The following is a 19,300-nucleotide window of genomic DNA, read 5'->3' as shown; positions in this document are numbered from 1 at the left end:
CAAATGTAACACCAAGATGTGAGGCTATCTATTTCCTGCTCAGGCAGAGGACTCACAAATGGTAATCAACGAAGTCTTTTTTTTAAATGTTAAAAAGCTTCAAAGAAGATCTTTTAGAGTTGTAAATGACTTCAAAGACTAACTTAGGTTTCTTAGGGGTGGCACATATCGAGAAAAGAAAGTATAAATGCCCAGTTTGCAACTTGCTCAGGGCGCTCTTTGAATCCAATCCAATTTGGGAAGGGTCTAAGAGGCCGCGTTTGCAAACGCTTTCTTTATTTTCAATTAATCTTTGTTTTTGTTAACCAGTCTTGTCTTCGAGTTGTGAATATAAAATTTTGGGTTTTTAAATCTCACAAATGGAACAGCCTGCTTTCGGAAGTTGTGGGAGCTTCATCACTGGAAGCTTTCAAGAAAAGACTGGACTGCCATCTGTCAGAATGGTGTCAGGTCTCCATTTGGGGGGGGGGTTTGGACCAGATGACCTAAAAGGTATCTTTCAACTCTGTTATTCTATGTTTTTTTTCCTTTTGTAACAGCCTCTATAAAGGACACGACAGCCTCTCACGGAAAATGCAGCCTTTCTCCTCTCCTTAACTTGAGCACCTGCATTGCACAAGGCATCCACCAGGGGGCTCCCTCTGCCAAACGATGGGAACACAGCTGGCTTTCCGGAGGAGGAGCAGAGAAGGAAATGACATCACAGCCTCTCTAGGCTCTCTCCCCATCACCCTTTGCGCTTTGCTGCAGGTAAAAAAAAAAGGCTGCGGGGATGTCTTGCAGGGGAGACAGCCAGATGTGGCCCTAAGGGAGGAGAAGGGGGGGTCTCTCTTCCCATGCAAAGGGAGGCGGAGGGTCCTCGCCCTGGAGGAGGGAGGGACACATGCCAAAGTCCTCATCCAAGTTCAGTCTTCTGAGTCCCAAGAGTGGGAGAGCCCAAATCCCATGCTCCCCAGCAGCCCCTTTCCATGCACACAACAGGCCATTGGGGGGGAGGGGGAAGCAGAGGACCAGACCAGCCTTGTTGCTCCCTCCTGGACGAAACTCAGGATTCCCAGGAAAGAGATGGGGACTGGGGAAGTCCTTCACGCCTGCTTTTCTGGGAACAGCTGGAGGTGGGGGGGGAGGAAGGGGAGGAGAAGGAAGATTTGCCTTGCAAATCTCAAGCAAGAGATAAGAAAAGCTTTGCAAGACAGAAGACACCCGGTCCGGATTCGCACTAGGTGCTGGATGAGGCTGAAAAGAGCCAAATCCTTCACAATGAAACCTGTCTTGGGAGGGGGAGTGAAGCAGGACAGTATCTCCAGACCCTGTTTGGGGGTGAAGTTGGCTCCTCCCTTTGGCTGACCCTTTTGGGCTTCAGGGCATGTTGTGTGAACCTGCCTGCATGTAAGAGTCTGGCTTGGCTCCCCAAAAGTCAGTCCTGAAAAAGGGTAATGGAGCATCCTAAGCCAGGGACATGCTCTTGCCTTTCATTTGAGGTGAACTGAAGTTTCATGGTTTGCTAATTTGTTTGGAGTCTTGACATGTTGACATGTGAACGCACCTGGAGATGAATGTAGGTTTAGCTTTTAAAAAGCAAGACCATCCTTGTGGGGGAAAAAAACAGAAATAGAAAATGCTCCAAATACATTAATTCAGCATTCATAGAATAGAATAATAATAATAACAACAACTACAACAACAACAAAGTTGGAAGGGACCTTGGAGGTCATCTAGTCCAACCCCCTGCTCAGGCAGGAAACCCTATACCATTTCAGACAAATGATTGTCCAGTGTCTTCTTAAAAACGTCCATTGTTGGAGCATTCACCACTTCTGGAGGCAGGTTGTTCCATTGATTAATTGTTCTAACTGTCAGGAAATTTCTTTTTAGTTCTAGGTTGTTTCTCTCCTTGATTAATTTAGGGTTAGATTAGAAGAACTCCAAGGTCTCTTCCAACTCTATTATTCAGTTCTGTTCTGAATTTATTTTCTTTTCTATCTTAGAGACACAAACTGGAAGCCATTTGTACTCATCATGTATAGATAAAAGTATCTCTCAGCTAAAGAGGGCTGAACGTCTAACTATCACCACCGCTGCAGCAAGAGAAACAGTCCTTTGAATGAAAAGTTGCTTGGAGATTCACATAAAAGTCCTTGGACCCATCTGGAGTTGCGTTACCGGACAGAGAAAGAATGGAGACCCAACCTTTAGCAAGTGAGGGAACTGGAAAAGGCCTTTCAGCTGTTCAGCCTGGGAGCTGTGAGGAGACCTGGGCAAGAAGTGGGCAGAAGATGCTGGAAGAAGACACCATCGTCCCTTCAGAAGTTCAGTCCTGGAACTTCAGGAGCGTCCGATATCAGGCTTCTGAGGATCCCCGAGGACTTTGCAGCCGACTCCATGACTTTTGTAATCGATGGTTCAAAGCAGAAAAGCACACCAAAGCCCAGATGCTGGACCTGGTTGTTCTGGAGCAGTTTCTGGCCCTTCTGCCTCTGAAGATGGAGAACTGGGTGCGAGAGTGTGGAGCAGAGACCAGCTCCCAGGCGGTGGCCCTGGTGGAAGGCCTCCTCTTGAGCCAGGCAGGGGAGCAGAAGGAGCAGGTGAGAGACCTTCACTCTGGGAGCCCAGAAGGGGTTGACTGGAATAAAGAATGTGGTTGAATTCTTCACCCCTCCCTATCAGAGTCCCAAAGGTGCTTTTTTCACAAGGCAACTGGACTTTTTTCATTGAAGATGTTTCTCTTCTTATCCAAGAAGCTTTTTCAGCTCTAAAGGGATGGTGGGGAATGGAAGGATTTATACTCCTTGCAGAAAGCTGGACATTTGCATTTTTTTAGAGCAGAGGTGTCAAACTCAATTTCATTGAGGGCCGCATCAGCATTGCGGTTGCCCTCAGGGGGCCGGGTGGGTATGGCCAGGGTGGGCGTGGCCTACTGGGTGGGCGTGGCCAGAGTGCGTATGGCCTACTGGGTGGGCATGGCCAGCTCTACATCATTCGCATCAAGGGTGCCTATGAGGGCCTGGGCAGGAGTGGGACAGATCTGAGGGTCTCTGGCAGAAGGAGGGTCTCTGGGCCGTGGCCAAGGCAGTGGGGGCCGTTCCCTGTTTCCAGGATGGCTTCGCGGGCCACATGAAACCACTTCGCAGGCCGGATTTGGCCCCCAGGCCTTGTGTGTGACATGTCTGTTTTAGAGAGTCATTCTGGCGACTTGGAAGTTTATCTGTGTTCTCAGGGTCACCTGAGTGGGGCATATGGTTGTGGAGCCTTCTTGGATCTGCTGAAAGGACTGTGTTGTAGAGTGGAGATAGATGATGTTGAATAGCCCTCTCTCAATAGAGGGGGAGGGATACGACATCATTTATTTCCCGTCTACAACACAGTCCTTTCAGCAGTTCCAAGAAGAGTTTACACCCATTTGTGCTACTCAGCTGGCCATGAGACACAGATAAACTTCCAAGTGTCCTCAGCATTTCTAAAACAATGAAAATGACCAGCTGCCTGTAAAGAATATAAATCCTTCCATTCTGCACCATCCCCTCACAGCTGAAGACATTTCTTGGATGAGAAGCAAAATGTCTTCAAAGAGAAAAAATAGAAAGTCCAGTTACCTCTTGAAAAAGCATCTTTTGGACAACCATGACCTGAATGTCTGAGAATCTCCATAGACATCTCCCTACCAGGTTTCTGGAATTCATAATATGTGAAGATGTTTCACTAATTCTTGTAGGATATTGTTTCATTACCTGTTATAAAAAAATGATGACAGACATTCCTTTCTTATTTTCCAGCCCCTCTGGTGAACATTGGAGACTTTCAAGAATCCACTTTGTGTTGTGTGATGTCCACTAATTCTTCTTTTCTCCTGTCTCCTGTTTCAAGTCTTTCACAAATAACATCAGAGATTCTGAGAGAAAAAGGAATCCATCAAATTCTCCTCAGGAGTTGTTTTTGAGGAGCATTTCTCTGGAAGATCCAGGTCTGGACACCTTGGGAGGTAATCAAAGGTCCTCAATTCTCCAGAAAGTCCCAAACTCTCTCCTCTTTTGTAAAATGTCTCTTCCTATGTTATTAATTATGCTTTTTAAAATTCTGTTTTTCCTCACAGGGAAGACTCCAGTGGAGTTGTCTACTCTGTATGGTGCAGCTGAGACAATAGTTGAACCTGCAACTCAAGTAAGAGGAGCAAATTCACTAATAAAATAGAATAACAGAGTTGGAAGGGACCTTGTTCGTCTATGTCAGGGGTAGAGGAACTTTTATGACTTGTGGACTTCAATTCCCAGAATTCCTGAGTCAGCTTGGCTGGTTCAGGAATTCTCAGTATTGAAGACCACAAGTTATAAAAGAGCCAAGGTTCCCTGGTCTAGGCCAACCCCCGCCCAAGCAGGAGACCCTATACAATTTCTGACAGATGGCAGTCCAGTCTCTTCTTGAAAGCCTCCAGTGATGAAGCTCCCACAGCCTTTGAAGGCAAACTGTTCCATTGAGTGATTGTTCTCACTGTCAAAAAAATTCTCCTTATTTCTAGGTTGAATCTCTCCTTGATCAGTTTCCATCCGTTATTCCTTGTCTGGCCTTCAGGTGCTTTGGAGAATAGGTTGATCCCCTCCTCTCTGTGCCAGCCCCTCAAATATTGCAACACTGCTGTCATGTCACCTCTGGTCCTTCTCTTCACTAGACTAGCCATGCCCAGTTCCTGTAACCGTTCTTCATATGTTTGAGCCTCCAGTCCCCTAATCATCTTTGTTGCTCTTCTCTGCACTCTCTCCAGAGTCTCAATGTCTTTTTAATACTATGGTGACCAAAACTGGATGCAGTATTCTAGGTGTGGTTTTACTAAAGGCTTACTTATTAGATTCAAATTCTCCCTTTCCTTCAGGAAGTCACAGTGGTATACAGAGCACTCTTTCCTTCCATTCTGGAAGAAAAATGCAGAGAAGAGCAACAAAGATGATCAGAGGTTTGGAGGCTAAACTGTATAATGAATAGTTGTGAAAACTAGATATGTCTACTCTAGCAAAGAAAAGGATTGGGTTGACATGACAGCAGTCATAGCCAAGAGGGGATCAAGCCATTCTCCAAAGCAACTGAGAGCAACAACAAAAGTAGCAAATGGAAAATTATCAAGGGGAGAAGCAACTTAGAACTAAGGAGGAATTTCCTGATGGTGAGAACAATTAATCATTGGAACGGCTTGCCTCCAGAAGCTGTGGATGCTCACATCACTTGAGGTTTTCAAGAAGAGATTAGACAAATATTTCTCCAGAATGGTATAGGGCCTCCTGCTTGAGCAGAGGGTTGGAATAGAGGACCTCCAAGGCTCCTTCCATCTCTGATACTCTATGATTCTATAATTCTTTCTTCTTCTGGCTTGGATATTTTTGTATTCCTGAGCAACATGGTATGGGAATACAAGATTCAAGTTGCTCTCAGTCGCCTTAGGCCCCTCTGAGGTCTATTGTTTGGATACATTATGGATTGTAAAATCTACCTTGAGATTTATATTAAGAAAACTTTTTAAGACCAGTACTTAACTCCCCCTTCTTCTGGATACCTTTCCTACTATTAGTTTATACAGTTGCAAGAAAAAGTATGTGAACCCTTTGGGATTACGTGGAGTTTTGCATGAATTGGCCATAAAATGCACTCTAAACGTCATGTAAGTCACAACAATAGAAAAACACAGTCTGCTTAAAATAATACTACACAAACATTAGCTGTTGTAGTTTAGCACTGTTGCTACTCTCCCTAGGCGTGGTCATCCTGTAAAAATGACTGCAAGAGCACAGCGCATAATGCTTAATGAGGTAAAGAAGAATCCTAGAGTGTCAGCTAAAGACCTACAGAAATCTCTGGCACATGCTAACATTTTTGTTGACACATCTACAATAAGGAAAACATTAAACAAGAATGGAGTACATGGGAGGACACCACGGAGGAAGCCATTGCTGTCCAAAAAAAATATTGCAGCACGTTTGAAGTTTGCAAAAGAGCACCTGGATGTTCCACAGCACTACTGGCAAAATATACTGTGGACAGATGAAACCAAAATTGAGTTGTTTGGGAAAAACACACAACACTATGTGTGGAGAAAAAAAGGCACAGCACACCAACATCAAAGCCTCATCCCCACTGTAAAACATGGCAGAGGGAGCATCATGGTTTGGGGCTGCTTTGCTGCCTCAGGGCCTGGCTGGATTGTTGTCATTGATGGGAAAATGAATTCCAGAGTTTATCACGACATTTTGCAGGAAAACGTACGACCATCTGTCCGCCAACTGAAGCTCCGCAGAGGATGGGTGTTGCAACAGGACAATGACCCAAAGCATACAAGTAATTCAACAAAACAATGGCTTCAACAGAACAGAATACGCCTTCTGGAGTGGCCCAGTCAGAGTCCTGACCTCAACCCGATTGAAATGCTGCGGCATGACCTTAAGAGAGCAATTCACACCAGACATCCCAAGAATATTGCTACATTGAAACAGTTTTGTGCAGAGGAGTGGTCCAAAATTACTCCAGATCGTTGTGCAGGTCTGATCTGCAACTACAGGAAATGTTTGGTTGAGGTTATTGCTGCCAAAGGGGGGTCAACCAGTTATTAAGTCCAAAGATTCACATACTTTTTCTACCCTGCACTGTGAATGTTTCCATCTTATGTTCAATTAAAACATGACAGCTAATGTTTCTGTAGTATTATTTTAAGCAGACTGTGTTTTTCTATTGTTGTGACTTACATGACGTTTAGAGTGCATTTTATGGCCAATTCATGCAAAACTCCACGTAATCCCAAAGTGTTCACATACTTTTTCTTGCAATTGTACATGCTAACTTCTTAAAGAGTCCTTCAAGAGATGGGAATATCACATGGGCAGCAAGTGCTAAACTGCACCTGTTCGTTTTGTAACTTTTTGACTTGGAATTGTGCAAGATTGTTCAAAAATACATAAATACTCAAATAGCGCAATACCATTTTTAAAAAGTCTTGTCTACAACCAGTGAAAAGATTAAAAGATAAGGCAGAAGATTAAAATCCAGTGAAGGTAGCCAAATACAAAAATCTCTAAGTAAAAATTGTCATGCATGTAATCAAAGAACTTTTGGCTTGCAAAATAATTTCTAATCCTCTGATTCATGTCTGGATTTGGAGGCCAAACTATCTTGCTTTCTAAAATTTCTTTCAATCCCAAGAATTTTTCTCTGCTTCTCGTCCTCACTTCAGACAATGACTCAGATAGAGATAGATGGATGGATGGATGGATGGATAGATAGATAGATAGATAGATAGATAGATAGATAGATAGATAGATAGATAGATAGATAGATGATAGATAGATAATAATATGATAGAGATGATAATAGATTAGATAGAAAGATAGGTAGATAGATGATAGTTATATGATAAGATGATAGAGATGATAATAGATTAGATAGATAGATGATAGTTATAAATAGAGATGATAGATTAGATAGATAGGTAGATGATAGTTATAGATAATAGAAATGATAGAGCATGATAGATATATATAGATAGACAGATAGGTACTATATATATATGTGTGTGTGTGTGTGTGTGTAAATTACTAACAAAGAATTAAGGGAGACTAAGATGCATTTCTGACTCTTTAGTCTTCTTCAGTCAGTCATATCCTTCTGAGATTCGAACCTGGGCTGATTGCATATTAGGCAGTATTTTTACCTCTTGAGCCACAGATTCTCTCTCGCTCTCTGTTAGCTTTCTGCAAGGGGAGATATGAGTCAAATGTTAACTATTTAGATTACCTTGCTAGGCCCCAAACATGGGGCAAATCTTTATTTCCTGTTTTAGCCTTATCTCAAAGGCCATCGAACAGGCTGTAGTCACACCGGACAGTTCATATATTTGTGTAAATTACTAACAAGGGAGACTAAGATGCATTTCTGACTCTTTAGTCTTCATCAGTCAGTCATACCCTTCTGAGATTCGAACCTGGGCTGATTGCATATTAGGCAGTATTTTTACCTCTTGAGCCACAGATTCTCTCTCGCTCTCTGTTAGCTTTCTGCAAGGGGAGATATGAGTCAAATGTTAACTATTTAGATTACCTTGCTAGGCCCCAAACATGGGGCAAATCTTTATTTCCTGTTTTAGCCTTATCTCAAAGGCCATCGAACAGGCTGTAGTCACACCGGACAGTTCATATATTTGTGTAAATTACTAACAAAGAATTAAGGGAGACTAAGATGCATTTCTGACTCTTTAGTCTTCATCAGTCAGTCATACCCTTCTGAGATTCGAACCTGGGCTGATTGCATATTAGGCAGTATTTTTACCTCTTGAGCCACAGATTCTCTCTCGCTCTCTGTTAGCTTTCTGCAAGGGGAGATATGAGTCAAATGTTAACTATTTAGATTACCTTGCTAGGCCCCAAACATGGGGCAAATCTTTATTTCCTGTTTTAGCCTTATCTCAAAGGCCATCGAACAGGCTGTAGTCACACCGGACAGTTCATATATTTGTGTAAATTACTAACAAGGGAGACTAAGATGCATTTCTGACATTTAGTCTTCATCAGTCAGTCATACCCTTCTGAGATTCGAACCTGGGCTGATTGCATATTAGGCAGTATTTTTACCTCTTGAGCCACAGATTCTCTCTCGCTCTCTGTTAGCTTTCTGCAAGGGGAGATATGAGTCAAATGTTAACTATTTAGATTACCTTGCTAGGCCCCAAACATGAAGACTAAAGAGTCAGAAATGCATCTTAGTCTCCCTTAATTCTTTGTTAGTAATTTACACATATATGAACTGTCCGGTGTGACTACAGCCTGTTCGATGGCCTTTGAGATAAGGCTGAAAACAGGAAATAAAGATTTGCCCCATGTTTGGGCCTAGCAAGGTAATCTAAATAGTTAACATTTGACTCATATATATATATATATATATATATATATATATATATATATATATATATATATATATATATATATATATATATATATATATATATATATATATATATATAGAGAGAGAGAGAGAGAGAGAGAGAGAGAGAGAGAGAGATATGATAGATAATAGCTACATAGAGACAGAGATAAATAGCTAAAGAGAGAGAGAAAGAGATGGATAGATATATATAGATATAAAGTGAGTGAGAGATGGTAGATCTATTCACTGAATGGCACTGAAAGTCTTGCCACATCAATCATCGATTAAGCTTGCCTGAACTATTTCTTCACTCAAAGGCTTTTGATCTATTTTTTCACCTAAACCTTGAAATCCTACCAAGCACAGCCATTCAACTTAGTGCATAACTTTGTTTTGGGAATTTGTACGTAATGGGATAGACCTTACAAATCGTCCTTGACCTTTTTTGGTTCTTATTTCCCTGTGCAGGAGGGTCTTGTGTCCTTTGAGGAGGTGGCCGTGTATTTCTCCAAGGAGGAGTGGTCTCAGCTGGATTCTGACCAAAAAGCACTCCATTGGGAAGTCATGCTGGAAAATTATAGGAATGTGGCGTCTCTGGGTAAGCAAATTTGCTACTCTCTCGTCAGAGAGTTTAGTAATTAAATGCCATCCGCTGTTTCTTATTAAAAGGTCTCCAAAGACATGTCATCTCTTGGGAAGAAGCAGGAAGAGATCTAGCCTTTTTCTATTCCAAGGACGTTATCTATCTATCTATCTATCTATCTATCTATCTATCTATCTATCTATCTATCTATCTATCTATCTTAATCTATCCATCCATCTATCTCTCTTTCATGTTTCTAGGCCATCCATCATCCTCAGCATTCTTTAAGCCACCCAGAGTCACCCTATTGGGAAGATGGGTGACGCATATAAATTTAATAAATTAATAAACTACTACCCCTTTATGCAGGGGTCAGCAACCTGAAACAGTGAAAGAGCCACTCGGAACCGGTTCCCTCACAAAAGGAAAAACTGGGAGCCGCAAAAAATGTGTGCACATGTGCGTACATGCGCGCATGGGCAGAACAGGGTTTGACTGAAGAGTGGAGCCAAGGCGAGATATGCACCTACCCTGCATATTTGAATTGATTGGTTGAACTTTTTTAGTCCCACTTTTTTTTGGACTGCACATGGCAGAGGACAAGGAGCCGCAGGAGATGGCTGAAAGAGCCGCATGCGGCTCCGGAGCCGCGGGTTGTAGACCTGTGCTTTATGGATTACTGGCTTGTCGCTGAAGGGTTTTGTAACTCAATGAAGCTATGAGCTATGCCATGCAGGGCCACCCAAGACAGACAGGTCATAGCAGAGAGTTCTGACAAAATGTGATCCACCGGAGGAGGAAATGGCAACCCACTCCAGTATCTCTGCCATGAAAACCTCATGGACAATACCAAAAGGCAAAACGATATGACGCTGGAAGATGAGCCCCTCAGGTCAAAAGGTGTCCAACATGCTACTTGGGAAGAGCAGAGGGCTAGTGCTAGTAGTGCCAGAAAGAATGAAGCAACTGGGCCAAAGCTGAAAGGACGCTCAGCTGTGGATGCATCTGGTGGTGAAAGGAACGTCCGATGCTATAAAGATCTGTTCTCCATAGGAACCTGGAATATAATATCCATGAATCAAGGCAAGCTGGACATGGTCAAACAAGAGATGACAAGACTGAAAATTAACATCTTAGGAATCAGCAAATTAAAATGGACAGGAATTTAATTCAGATGACCATCAGGTATACTACTGCGGGCAAGAATCCCTCAGAAGAAATGAAGTAGCCTTCATAGTCAATAAAAAAGTAGGAAAAGCAACACGGGGATACAACCAGAATAACAGGCAAGTTTGGCCTGGGAGTACAAAATGAAGCAGGACACAGGCTGATAGAATTTTGTCAGGATAATACAATGGTCATAGCAAACACTCTTTTCCAACAACCCAAGAGACGGCTCTACACATGGACATCACCAGACGGTCAACACAGAAATCAGATTGACTATGTGCTCTGCAGCCAAAGATGGAGAAACTATACAGTCAGTAAAAACAAGACCAGGAGCTGACTGGCTCAGATCATAAGGTTCTCGTTGCAAAATTTAAGCTTAAACTGAAGAAAGTAGGGAAAAGCACTAGGTCACTCAGATATGAAGTAAATCATATCCCTGATGAATACACAGTAGAGGTGACAAATAGATTTAAGGAATTACATCTGATAGACAGGGTGCCTGAAGAATTATGGATGGAGTTTCTCAACATTGTAGAAGAGGTAGCAACTAAAACCATCCCAAAGAAAAAGAAATGCAAGAAAGCAAAATGGCTGTGTGAGGAAGCTTTGCAAATAGCTGAGGAAAGAACGGAAGCGGAATGCAAGGGAGAAAGAGAAAGATACGCCCAATTGAATGCAGAATTCCAGAGAATAGCTAGAAGAGATAAGAATGCCTTAAATGAACAGTGCAAAGAAATAGAAGAAAACAATAGAATAGGGAGGACCAGAGAACTCTTCAAGAAAACTGGAGAGATGAAGGCAAAGTTTCATGCAAAAATGGGCATGATAAAGGACCAAAATGGCAGGGACCTAACAGAGGCAGAAGAGATTAAGAAGAGGTGGCAAAACTACACAGAAGAACTATACAAGAACGAGCTTAACGTCCCTGATAATGATGGGATGGTCACTGACCCCGAGCCAGACATCCTAGAATGTGAAGTGAAATGGGCCTTAGGAAATCTGAGCAACAACAAAGCTAGTGTTGGTAACCGTATTCCAGTTGATCTATTCAAAATCTTAAAAGACGATGCAGTAAAAGTGCTACAGTCAATTTGCCAGTAAATTTGGAAAACTCAACAGTGGCCACAGGATTGAAAAAGGTGAGTTTACATTCCAATTCCAAAGAAAGGCAGTGCCAAAGAATGTTCAAACTATTGCACCATTGCACTCATTTCCCATGCTAGTAAAGTTATGCTTAAAATCCTACAAGCTAGACTCCAGCAGTATGTGGATCGAGAACTAACAGAAGTACAGGTAGGATTTCGTAGAGGCAGAGGAACTAGAGATCAAATTGCCAACATATGCTGGATTGTGGAGAAAGCTAGGGAGTTCCAGAAAAACATCTACTTCTGATTCATTATCTATGCTAAAGCCTTTGATTGTGTGGATCACAACAAATTGTGGCAAGTTCTTAAAGAGATGGGAGTACCAGACCATCTTATTTGTCTCTTGAGAAACCTATATGCGGGTCAAGATGCAACAGTGAGAACTGGACACGGAACCACCAATTGGTTCAAAATTGGGAAAGGAGACTGGCAAGGCTGTATACTGTCGCCCGGCCTGTTTAACTTATATGCAGAGCACATCATGATAAAAACAGGGCTAGATGAATCAAAAGTTGGAATTAAGATTGCCGGGAGAAATATCAACAACCTAAGATATGCAGATGATACCACTCTAATGGCAGAAAGTGAAGAAGAACTAAAGAGCCTCTTGTTGCGGGTGAAGAAGGAGAGTGCAAAAGTTGGGTTGAAACTTAACATTAAGAAAACCAAGATCATGGCATCTGGCCCTCTCAATTCCTGCCAAATAGATGGGGAAGAAATGGAGGTAGTGACAGATTTTATTTTCCTGGGCTCCAAGATCACTGCAGATGGGGACTGTAGCCAAGAAATTAAAAGACGCTTGCTCCTGGGGAGGAAAGCCATGACAAATCTAGACAGCACACTAAAAAGCAGAGACATCACCCTGTCAACAAAAGTGCGTATAGTCTTCCCAGTTGCAATGTATGGCAGTGAAAGTTGGACCATAAGAAAGGCTGAGCACTAAAGAATTGAGGCCTTTGAACTATGGTGTTGGAGAAGACTCCTGCAAGGGGTTCAAACTGGTCAGTCCTAGAGGAGATCAACCCTGACTGCTCTTTAGAAGGCCAGATCCTGAAGTTGAAACTCAAATACTTTGGCCACCTAATGAGAAGGAAGGTCCCACTGGAAAAGAGCCTAATGCTGGGAAAGATTGAGGGCGATAGAATAAAGGGACGACAGAAAATTAGGTGGCTGGAGGGAGTCACTGAAGCAATAGGCGTAAGCTTAAATGGACTCCAGAAGATGGTAGAGGACAGGAAGGCTTGGAGCAATATTGTCCATGGGGTCGGACACGACTTCGCAACTAACAACAACAAATAAACTAGGAAGCAAACATTTCAGTGCATAAAAGTATTGAATATCTATCTATCAGTGGCGCTCTGCTTGGATCCTGTGCCAATTCACATCTTGTGATTTTTTTTCTCATTTCTATTTAAACATTTTTATTTTATTTTTCAAATTTGTATAGCCACTTATTTCACCAAAAGTGACTCTGGGTGATGCACAGCAAAATTCCCCAGGCTTAAAAACAACAGATACCAAAAAAAAGCAAGGACAAAGCGTGCATAAGAATGGCCACCTCAACAGGGGGGGCCTTCTAAGCACAATTATGGCTTTCCTGGGAGCCCCAGACATGATGACCTAACCTGGGCTTTCCTTGAGGGCTTTCCAGATTATCAAAAGGTGACTTATGATCCCAACATTTCTCTTACTAACCAAGAGGGTTGTTAAATGACCTTTGACTCATTTTGTGATTTTTCTTCCCACAGTTGTTAAGGGAATCATTTGTCAACATCCAGCTCAAGGATCCAAATAAAAATCCAGATTAATTCCGTTTCTGAAAATCTTAGTGTTATATTGAATACACGGCATGGTAATGTTGAAGCAAAAGTAACTCTGAGGTTCCCAGACACCAGTTCATAGAATTAAACGATAATCTCTTCAACGAAACCTTCTCCCTTTCTCTCCCTCCCTCCCTCCCTCCCTCCCTCCCTCTCTCTCTCTCTCTCTCTCTCTCTCTCTCTCTCTCTCTCTCTCTCTCTCTCACCATGTGATTTTGGGATGAGTAAATGGGAAATATTCGGGACAGAAAGAAAATGGCCAAGTTTCAAATTGGATTTATTTCTTGTGGGTTTCTGCTGGTTATTGACCACTCCCCCCCCCCACTTTCTAATAAATGTTAGGTTTTCTCCTAAAACCTCCCTGAATGTTTCCTCTGATGTTTCCTTAACTGCTCTTTATTTGAATGCTTTTTCTATCTGTAATGATGCCGTTTGGAAGTCCTAATAGTGTTACAGGGATTTGGCTATTAGAGAATTGGGCTCTCTGATGGGACAGGTTCTCAAGTAATGGGACCTTCCACTCCAGGGGTTCTTCCCACCCACCCCCAACTTTCTCCAAGGAAGAAGATTTGAGAGGGTGGGGGCATAATTAATGTTCAAATAAGAGATGCAACAATGAGGGGTCTTGATCCTGTTTGCATCTCACTTTATGTCAACTGTTCTTTTTTTCCCTTTTTTTCTGCTCCAAGCAGGTGATGAATGGAGGAGGATGGATTCTGGCCAAGAATCAGCTGCAGTATTGCAAAAAGGCAGAATAAAACATACAGAGACATTTTTTGGAAAGCAAAGTTCTAAGGAAAAACAATTAAAGGGGGAGCTAGAGAAATGCTCTACTTTACCACATGTAGCTGTCAGTGACTTCTCCTGCAAAGATGATCAGCCAGAAAAAGAGGCTTGTGCAAAATTACCCGCAGATGAATCAGGATTGTACGACTGTTGCGGAAGCCACACGATAGAGAAACCAAATGAACATGAAAAACATTTCCGAAGGACCTTCTCAGTTACTTTGCCTCACAGAATACAAGGAGAGAAACCATGTCAATGTCTGGATTGTGGAAAAAGCTTCAGAGACTCAAATGATCTTACTTCCCATAAAAGGATCCACACAGGAGAAAACCCGTACAAATGCAGAGTATGCGGAAAGAGCTTCAGTTTTCCACAAAGCCTTACTTCACATTTTAGGAGTCACAAAGGTGAGAAACCATATGAATGTCCCAAGTGTGGAAAGACCTTCAGCCAAAAATATCAGTATATTGTACATAATGGAAAACACACTGGACAGAAACCATATAAATGTACAGAGTGTGGAAAACACTTCACTAATTCAAGTTCCCTCACTGCCCATAAAAGAATCCACACCGGAGAAAAACCATATAAATGTCTGGAGTGTGGAAAACACTTCACTAGTTCAAGTTCCCTCACTTCCCATAAAAGAATCCACACCGGAGAAAAACCATATAAATGCCCGGAGTGTGGAAAGAGCTTCACAACTTCAAGTTCTCTTACTACTCACAAAATGATCCACACCGGGGAGAAACCTTACAAATGCAAAAATTGTGCAAAAAGCTTCAGACTAAAATGTGAATATATTGTACATAACAGAATCCACACTGGAGAAAAACCATATAAATGTATGGAGTGTGGAAAATGCTTCTGTAGTTCAAGGTACATGGCTATCCATAAAAGAATCCACACTGGAGAAAAACCATATAAATGCCTGGAGTGTGGAAAGAGCTTCACAAGTTCAAGTTCTCTTACTACTCACAAAATGATCCACACCGGGGAGAAACCATATAAATGCCAGGAGTGTGGAAAATGCTTCACTAGTTCAGGGTACATCGCTATCCATAAAAGAATCCACACTGGGGAAAAACGATATAAATGCCAGGAGTGTGGAACATGTTTCACTAGCCCAAGTTATCTTATTGCTCACAAAATGATCCATACTGGTGAGAAACCCTACAAATGCAAGAACTGTGCAAAAAGCTTCAGACAAAAATATCAATATATTGTACATAACAGAATCCATACTGGAGAAAAACCATATAAATGCCCGGAGTGTGGAAAGGGCTTCAGAATTTCAAGTTATCTTATTGCTCACAAAATGATCCATACTGGTGAGAAACCCTACAAATGCAAGAATTGTGCAAAAAGCTTCAGACAAAAACGTCAATATATTGTACATAACAGAATCCACACTGGGGAGAAACCGTATAAATGCTCGGAATGTGGAAGATGTTTCATTACATCAAATTCCCTCACTTCTCATAAGAGAATCCACACTGGAGAAAAACCATATACATGTACGGAGTGTGGAAAGGGCTTCAGAATTTCAAGTTCTCTTACTGCTCACAAAATGACCCATACTGGGAAGAAACCCTAAAAATGCTAGAACTGTGCAAAAAGCTTCCAACAAAAATATCAATATATTGTACATAACAGAATCCACACTGGGGAGTAACTGTATAAAAGCTTGGAGTGTGGAAGATGTTTCATTACATCAAATTCCCTCACTTCCCATAAATGGAGCCACACTGCGGAAAAATCGTACATTTGTCTGATGTGTAGAGAGGGGTGTACTCAACATGTCCCTTTATGATCACAGAAAAGAACCGTATAAACAAATTGTCAAAAATTTCGGACACTTGAGCTATTTATTACTGTGGAGAAAAGAAATGTTAGGGAATGTAGGGAAGATAAGGAACGATGAATCTGAAGAGAGTAGAGAAAAATAACTACAATTGGTTTTTTTGAATAATGTTGAGGATTTGTCTATACAGAGCCCTAAATATAATCTTTTTTGGAAGACCCACTTTACACTCTTCACTTTTTGCATCTCTAAATTTATTGGCCACTAGAAGCATCTAACATAGTTACATAACAATGACTCTGGCCTTTGACTTTGCTCTTTTTGCCGCTTAATTTACATCTCCATCATTGAATATTAATTGGAAGGGCTTTCAACACTTTCATTTCTGCAATAAATATCTGGTGGTGAATATCTGTAGCTTGGGTGTAGGATCAGGGGGAAGGTTTGTTCTTTGAGCTTGTGGGTTGGTTTCCAAACATTTCGTTACCAGGCTAGGTAATGTTTCAGTGATGTTTAGGGGATGTCAGGGTTAAGTGTTTATAAGGGCTTCAGGTGTGGGTGTGAAGAGAGGGCCACAGAAGAGCAGCTAAGATGATCAAAGACCTGGAGACTAAAACATATGAAGAAGAGCTGCAGGACTTGGCTTTGGCTAGTCTAAAGAAAAGAAGAAACAGGTGTGACGTGATTTCAGTATTTCAGAGGCTGCCACAAAGAAAGGATCAACTTATTCTGCAAAGCACCAGAGGACAGGGCAAGAAACAATAGTTGCAAGCTGATCAAAGAGAGAAGCAATCCTGAATTAAGGAGAAAGTTCCTAACACTGAGGACAAACAAACACTGAGAACAGCTTCCCTTCAGAAATTGTGGGTGCTCCATCACTGGAGGCTTTTATGAAGAGACTGGATAGTCACTTGTCTGAGATGGTATAGGTTTTCCTGCTTGAGCAGGGGGCTGGACAAAAGACATCCAAGGTCCCCTCCAGATTCTATTCTGTTATGTTACTTTACTTTCCATTCTACTCTACTCTGTTCTTGTGATGGGTCCGGTGTGAGTCTTCATTGAGAGCCTTGTGATAGGGAGCAATTCCATCAACAGGCACATTGACCTACAACCAGCCTATGAACTCAGAATCCAACCACAGCCAACCAGAGAGAGCACCGACCCTCAACCAACCCATGTAAGCCCCCCAGAGGTTCATCTTCCAATGACCCTCACCAGATGTAACCCCCCATCTCAAAACCCGTCACAAGACTGTCTCTTGACACACCCACACCTGAAGCCCTGATAAACAAGAACACTTAACACTGACATCCTCTAAACTCTGCTGAAGATGTTACCTAGCCTGGTAATGAAATGTTCGGAAACCAACCCACAAGTTCAGAGAACGACCTACACCTTCACCCTCACTTTCAGTTCTCTTTTATTTAGTCTTCTGGCTTCCTCAACTCTTGGGATGATAAAAAAACACCATGCCAACTTTAAGCCAAGGATGGGCAATCTCAGCTTTGCTGTCATCATGCAATTTCTTGAATAAAGGTCTCCTGGTTTTCATTCTTTTAAGTAGTAATCTCCAGAATTGTTTTTATATAACGTTTCACTCTCGTAGCTTCATTCTTCCTTTTTTAAATGCACTTTTTACTCACACAGCGCAGGACAGGAATCTGGACAATATTCCAGAGTTACAATGTCCAATATCAAAGGTTTTCTTCTTTAGATCCCCAGTAATTTTCCCCATCTGATGACCAAACTATGGTTGAATTGGTGGTTTGGGTTGAAAGCCAGCCCCATAGATCTTTAGGAATTCCATCCGAAGCAGAGATTCTCTGATTTAGAAGGGAGTTTGAACCCCTTCTGGCTTTTGACTAATTACTTAGGGAACATCTGCTGCCGGCATCAAGCTCCCTGCGCCCTGTGCGTTCCCACAGAGAGGGCCTCCTCAGGGTGCCACCGATCAGAGAATGTCGATTGGTGGCCCCCAGGGGGAGATCCTTCTCTGTGGGCGCTCCGGAGCTGTGGAATCAGTTACCGGTAGAGCTCCGGATGGCGCCCGATCTTCGCTCCTTTCGTCGCGATCTCAAGACGTTTTTGTTTGTACAAGCCGGCCTAGCCTGATGGGGATTGGTGGGGTTTTTTATTTTTTGTATTCTTAATTTTATCTTTGGGGTTTTATAATTGTATATTAATTGTTTTAACTTGGGCAATCACTTAATCTCTTTTTAATGTTTGTATTTTGTATTTCACTTTTGCCCTGTGAACCGCCCTGAGTCCTCAGGGAGAAGGGCGGTATAGAAATATTATTAAATTAAATATTATTAAATTACTTGACTAAGCTGGCCATGGGTGCCAAGGGAAACCCTGTCTTTAAAAAGACATCAGAACTTGAGGTGAATAACACATCCTATTTTTCCTACAACAAACGGCCTGTGAGTGGTTTACCAAAAGAGAATGACTGGCCAAAAGTCACCCAGCTGGCTTCCATGCCTAAGGGCAGTTTCCCAACCTTTCGGCATTGGCAGCCTGGACTGAGTGTGAGGGGAGAAAGAAGGGATGGTTTTGTGGGAGGGGTTAGCCCGTGTGCGAGTGGGGCCACAAATGCCCGCAATGCTCATACAAGTACAGCCACAAATGCCTGGGATGACGCTCACATGAGTGGGGCTACAAATGCCCGTGGCAAGGCTCACATGAGTGGGGCTATGAACATTGACGACACAACACTGGTCACACGACTGGGGCTGTGTGACAGCTTGAAGATGCGCACACCAACCAGCCACTCAAGTGGCCTGGTGGTCAATGGGCCACAGCCAGGTAGTGGTCCATGGTCCACAGTTTAGGGACTCCTACCTAAGGGGAACTAGATCTTATGGTCTGTAGATTTCTAATCCAGCACCCAAATCACTCATCATTTATTTACTTATTTATAAAATATATAGGCTGCCCATCTTCTGCTGTTCGCAGTCGGTGTTGGCGGGAGGGCAGAGATCCGCCCCGAGACCTCTCATTTGTGGAGTTCCTCAGGGGTCGGTTCTCTCGCCCCTCCTGTTCAACATCTATATGAAGCCGCTGGGTGAGATCATTCGTGGTTTCGGGGTGGGGTATCATC

At 42.5% G+C, this 19,300-nt stretch overlaps 2 protein-coding genes across 4 annotated transcripts in view; one reads left to right on the top strand and one right to left on the bottom strand.

Moving 5' to 3' along the window:
• LOC308661729 (zinc finger protein with KRAB and SCAN domains 7-like) overlaps positions 1-19,300 on the bottom strand; it is a 375,370-nt gene that overhangs the window by 189,702 nt on the left and 166,368 nt on the right. The window lies entirely within an intron of this gene.
• On the top strand, positions 1,670-17,767 carry LOC308661728 (uncharacterized protein). Of its 3 annotated transcripts, none has more exons than XM_081316893.1 (5): positions 1,670-2,585; positions 3,865-3,979; positions 4,091-4,158; positions 9,361-9,490; positions 14,303-17,767. In XM_081316893.1, the coding sequence occupies exons 1-5, from the start codon at positions 2,178-2,180 to the stop codon at positions 15,991-15,993; spliced, it is 2,412 nt and encodes an 803-aa protein (XP_081173019.1). In that variant the 5' UTR covers positions 1,670-2,177; the 3' UTR covers positions 15,994-17,767. The 3 variants fall into 3 exon arrangements, with proteins under 3 accessions (XP_081173019.1, XP_081173018.1, XP_081173020.1); XM_081316892.1 differs by having other exon boundaries at positions 14,300-17,767; XM_081316894.1 differs by lacking the exon at positions 3,865-3,979 and having other exon boundaries at positions 2,176-2,585; positions 14,300-17,767.

The sequence above is a fragment of the Vipera berus genome, assembly GCF_964194415.1.
Source record: "Vipera berus genome assembly, chromosome: 2".
In the NCBI taxonomy this organism is placed as follows: Eukaryota; Metazoa; Chordata; class Lepidosauria; order Squamata; family Viperidae; genus Vipera; species Vipera berus.
This window is presented reverse-complemented; position numbering and strand designations above follow the sequence as displayed.

Excerpts from the sequence above, each read along its gene's own strand:
- LOC308661728 (XM_081316892.1), top strand. The coding sequence starts at position 2,178 with ATGGAGACCCAACCTTTAGCAAGTGAGGGAACTGGAAAAGGCCTTTCA. Across the intron at positions 3,980-4,090 it reads AGGTCTGGACACCTTGGGAG|GGAAGACTCCAGTGGAGTTG; the intron begins GTAATCAAAGGT and ends TTTTCCTCACAG. Across the intron at positions 9,491-14,299 it reads TAGGAATGTGGCGTCTCTGG|CAGGTGATGAATGGAGGAGG; the intron begins GTAAGCAAATTT and ends TTCTGCTCCAAG.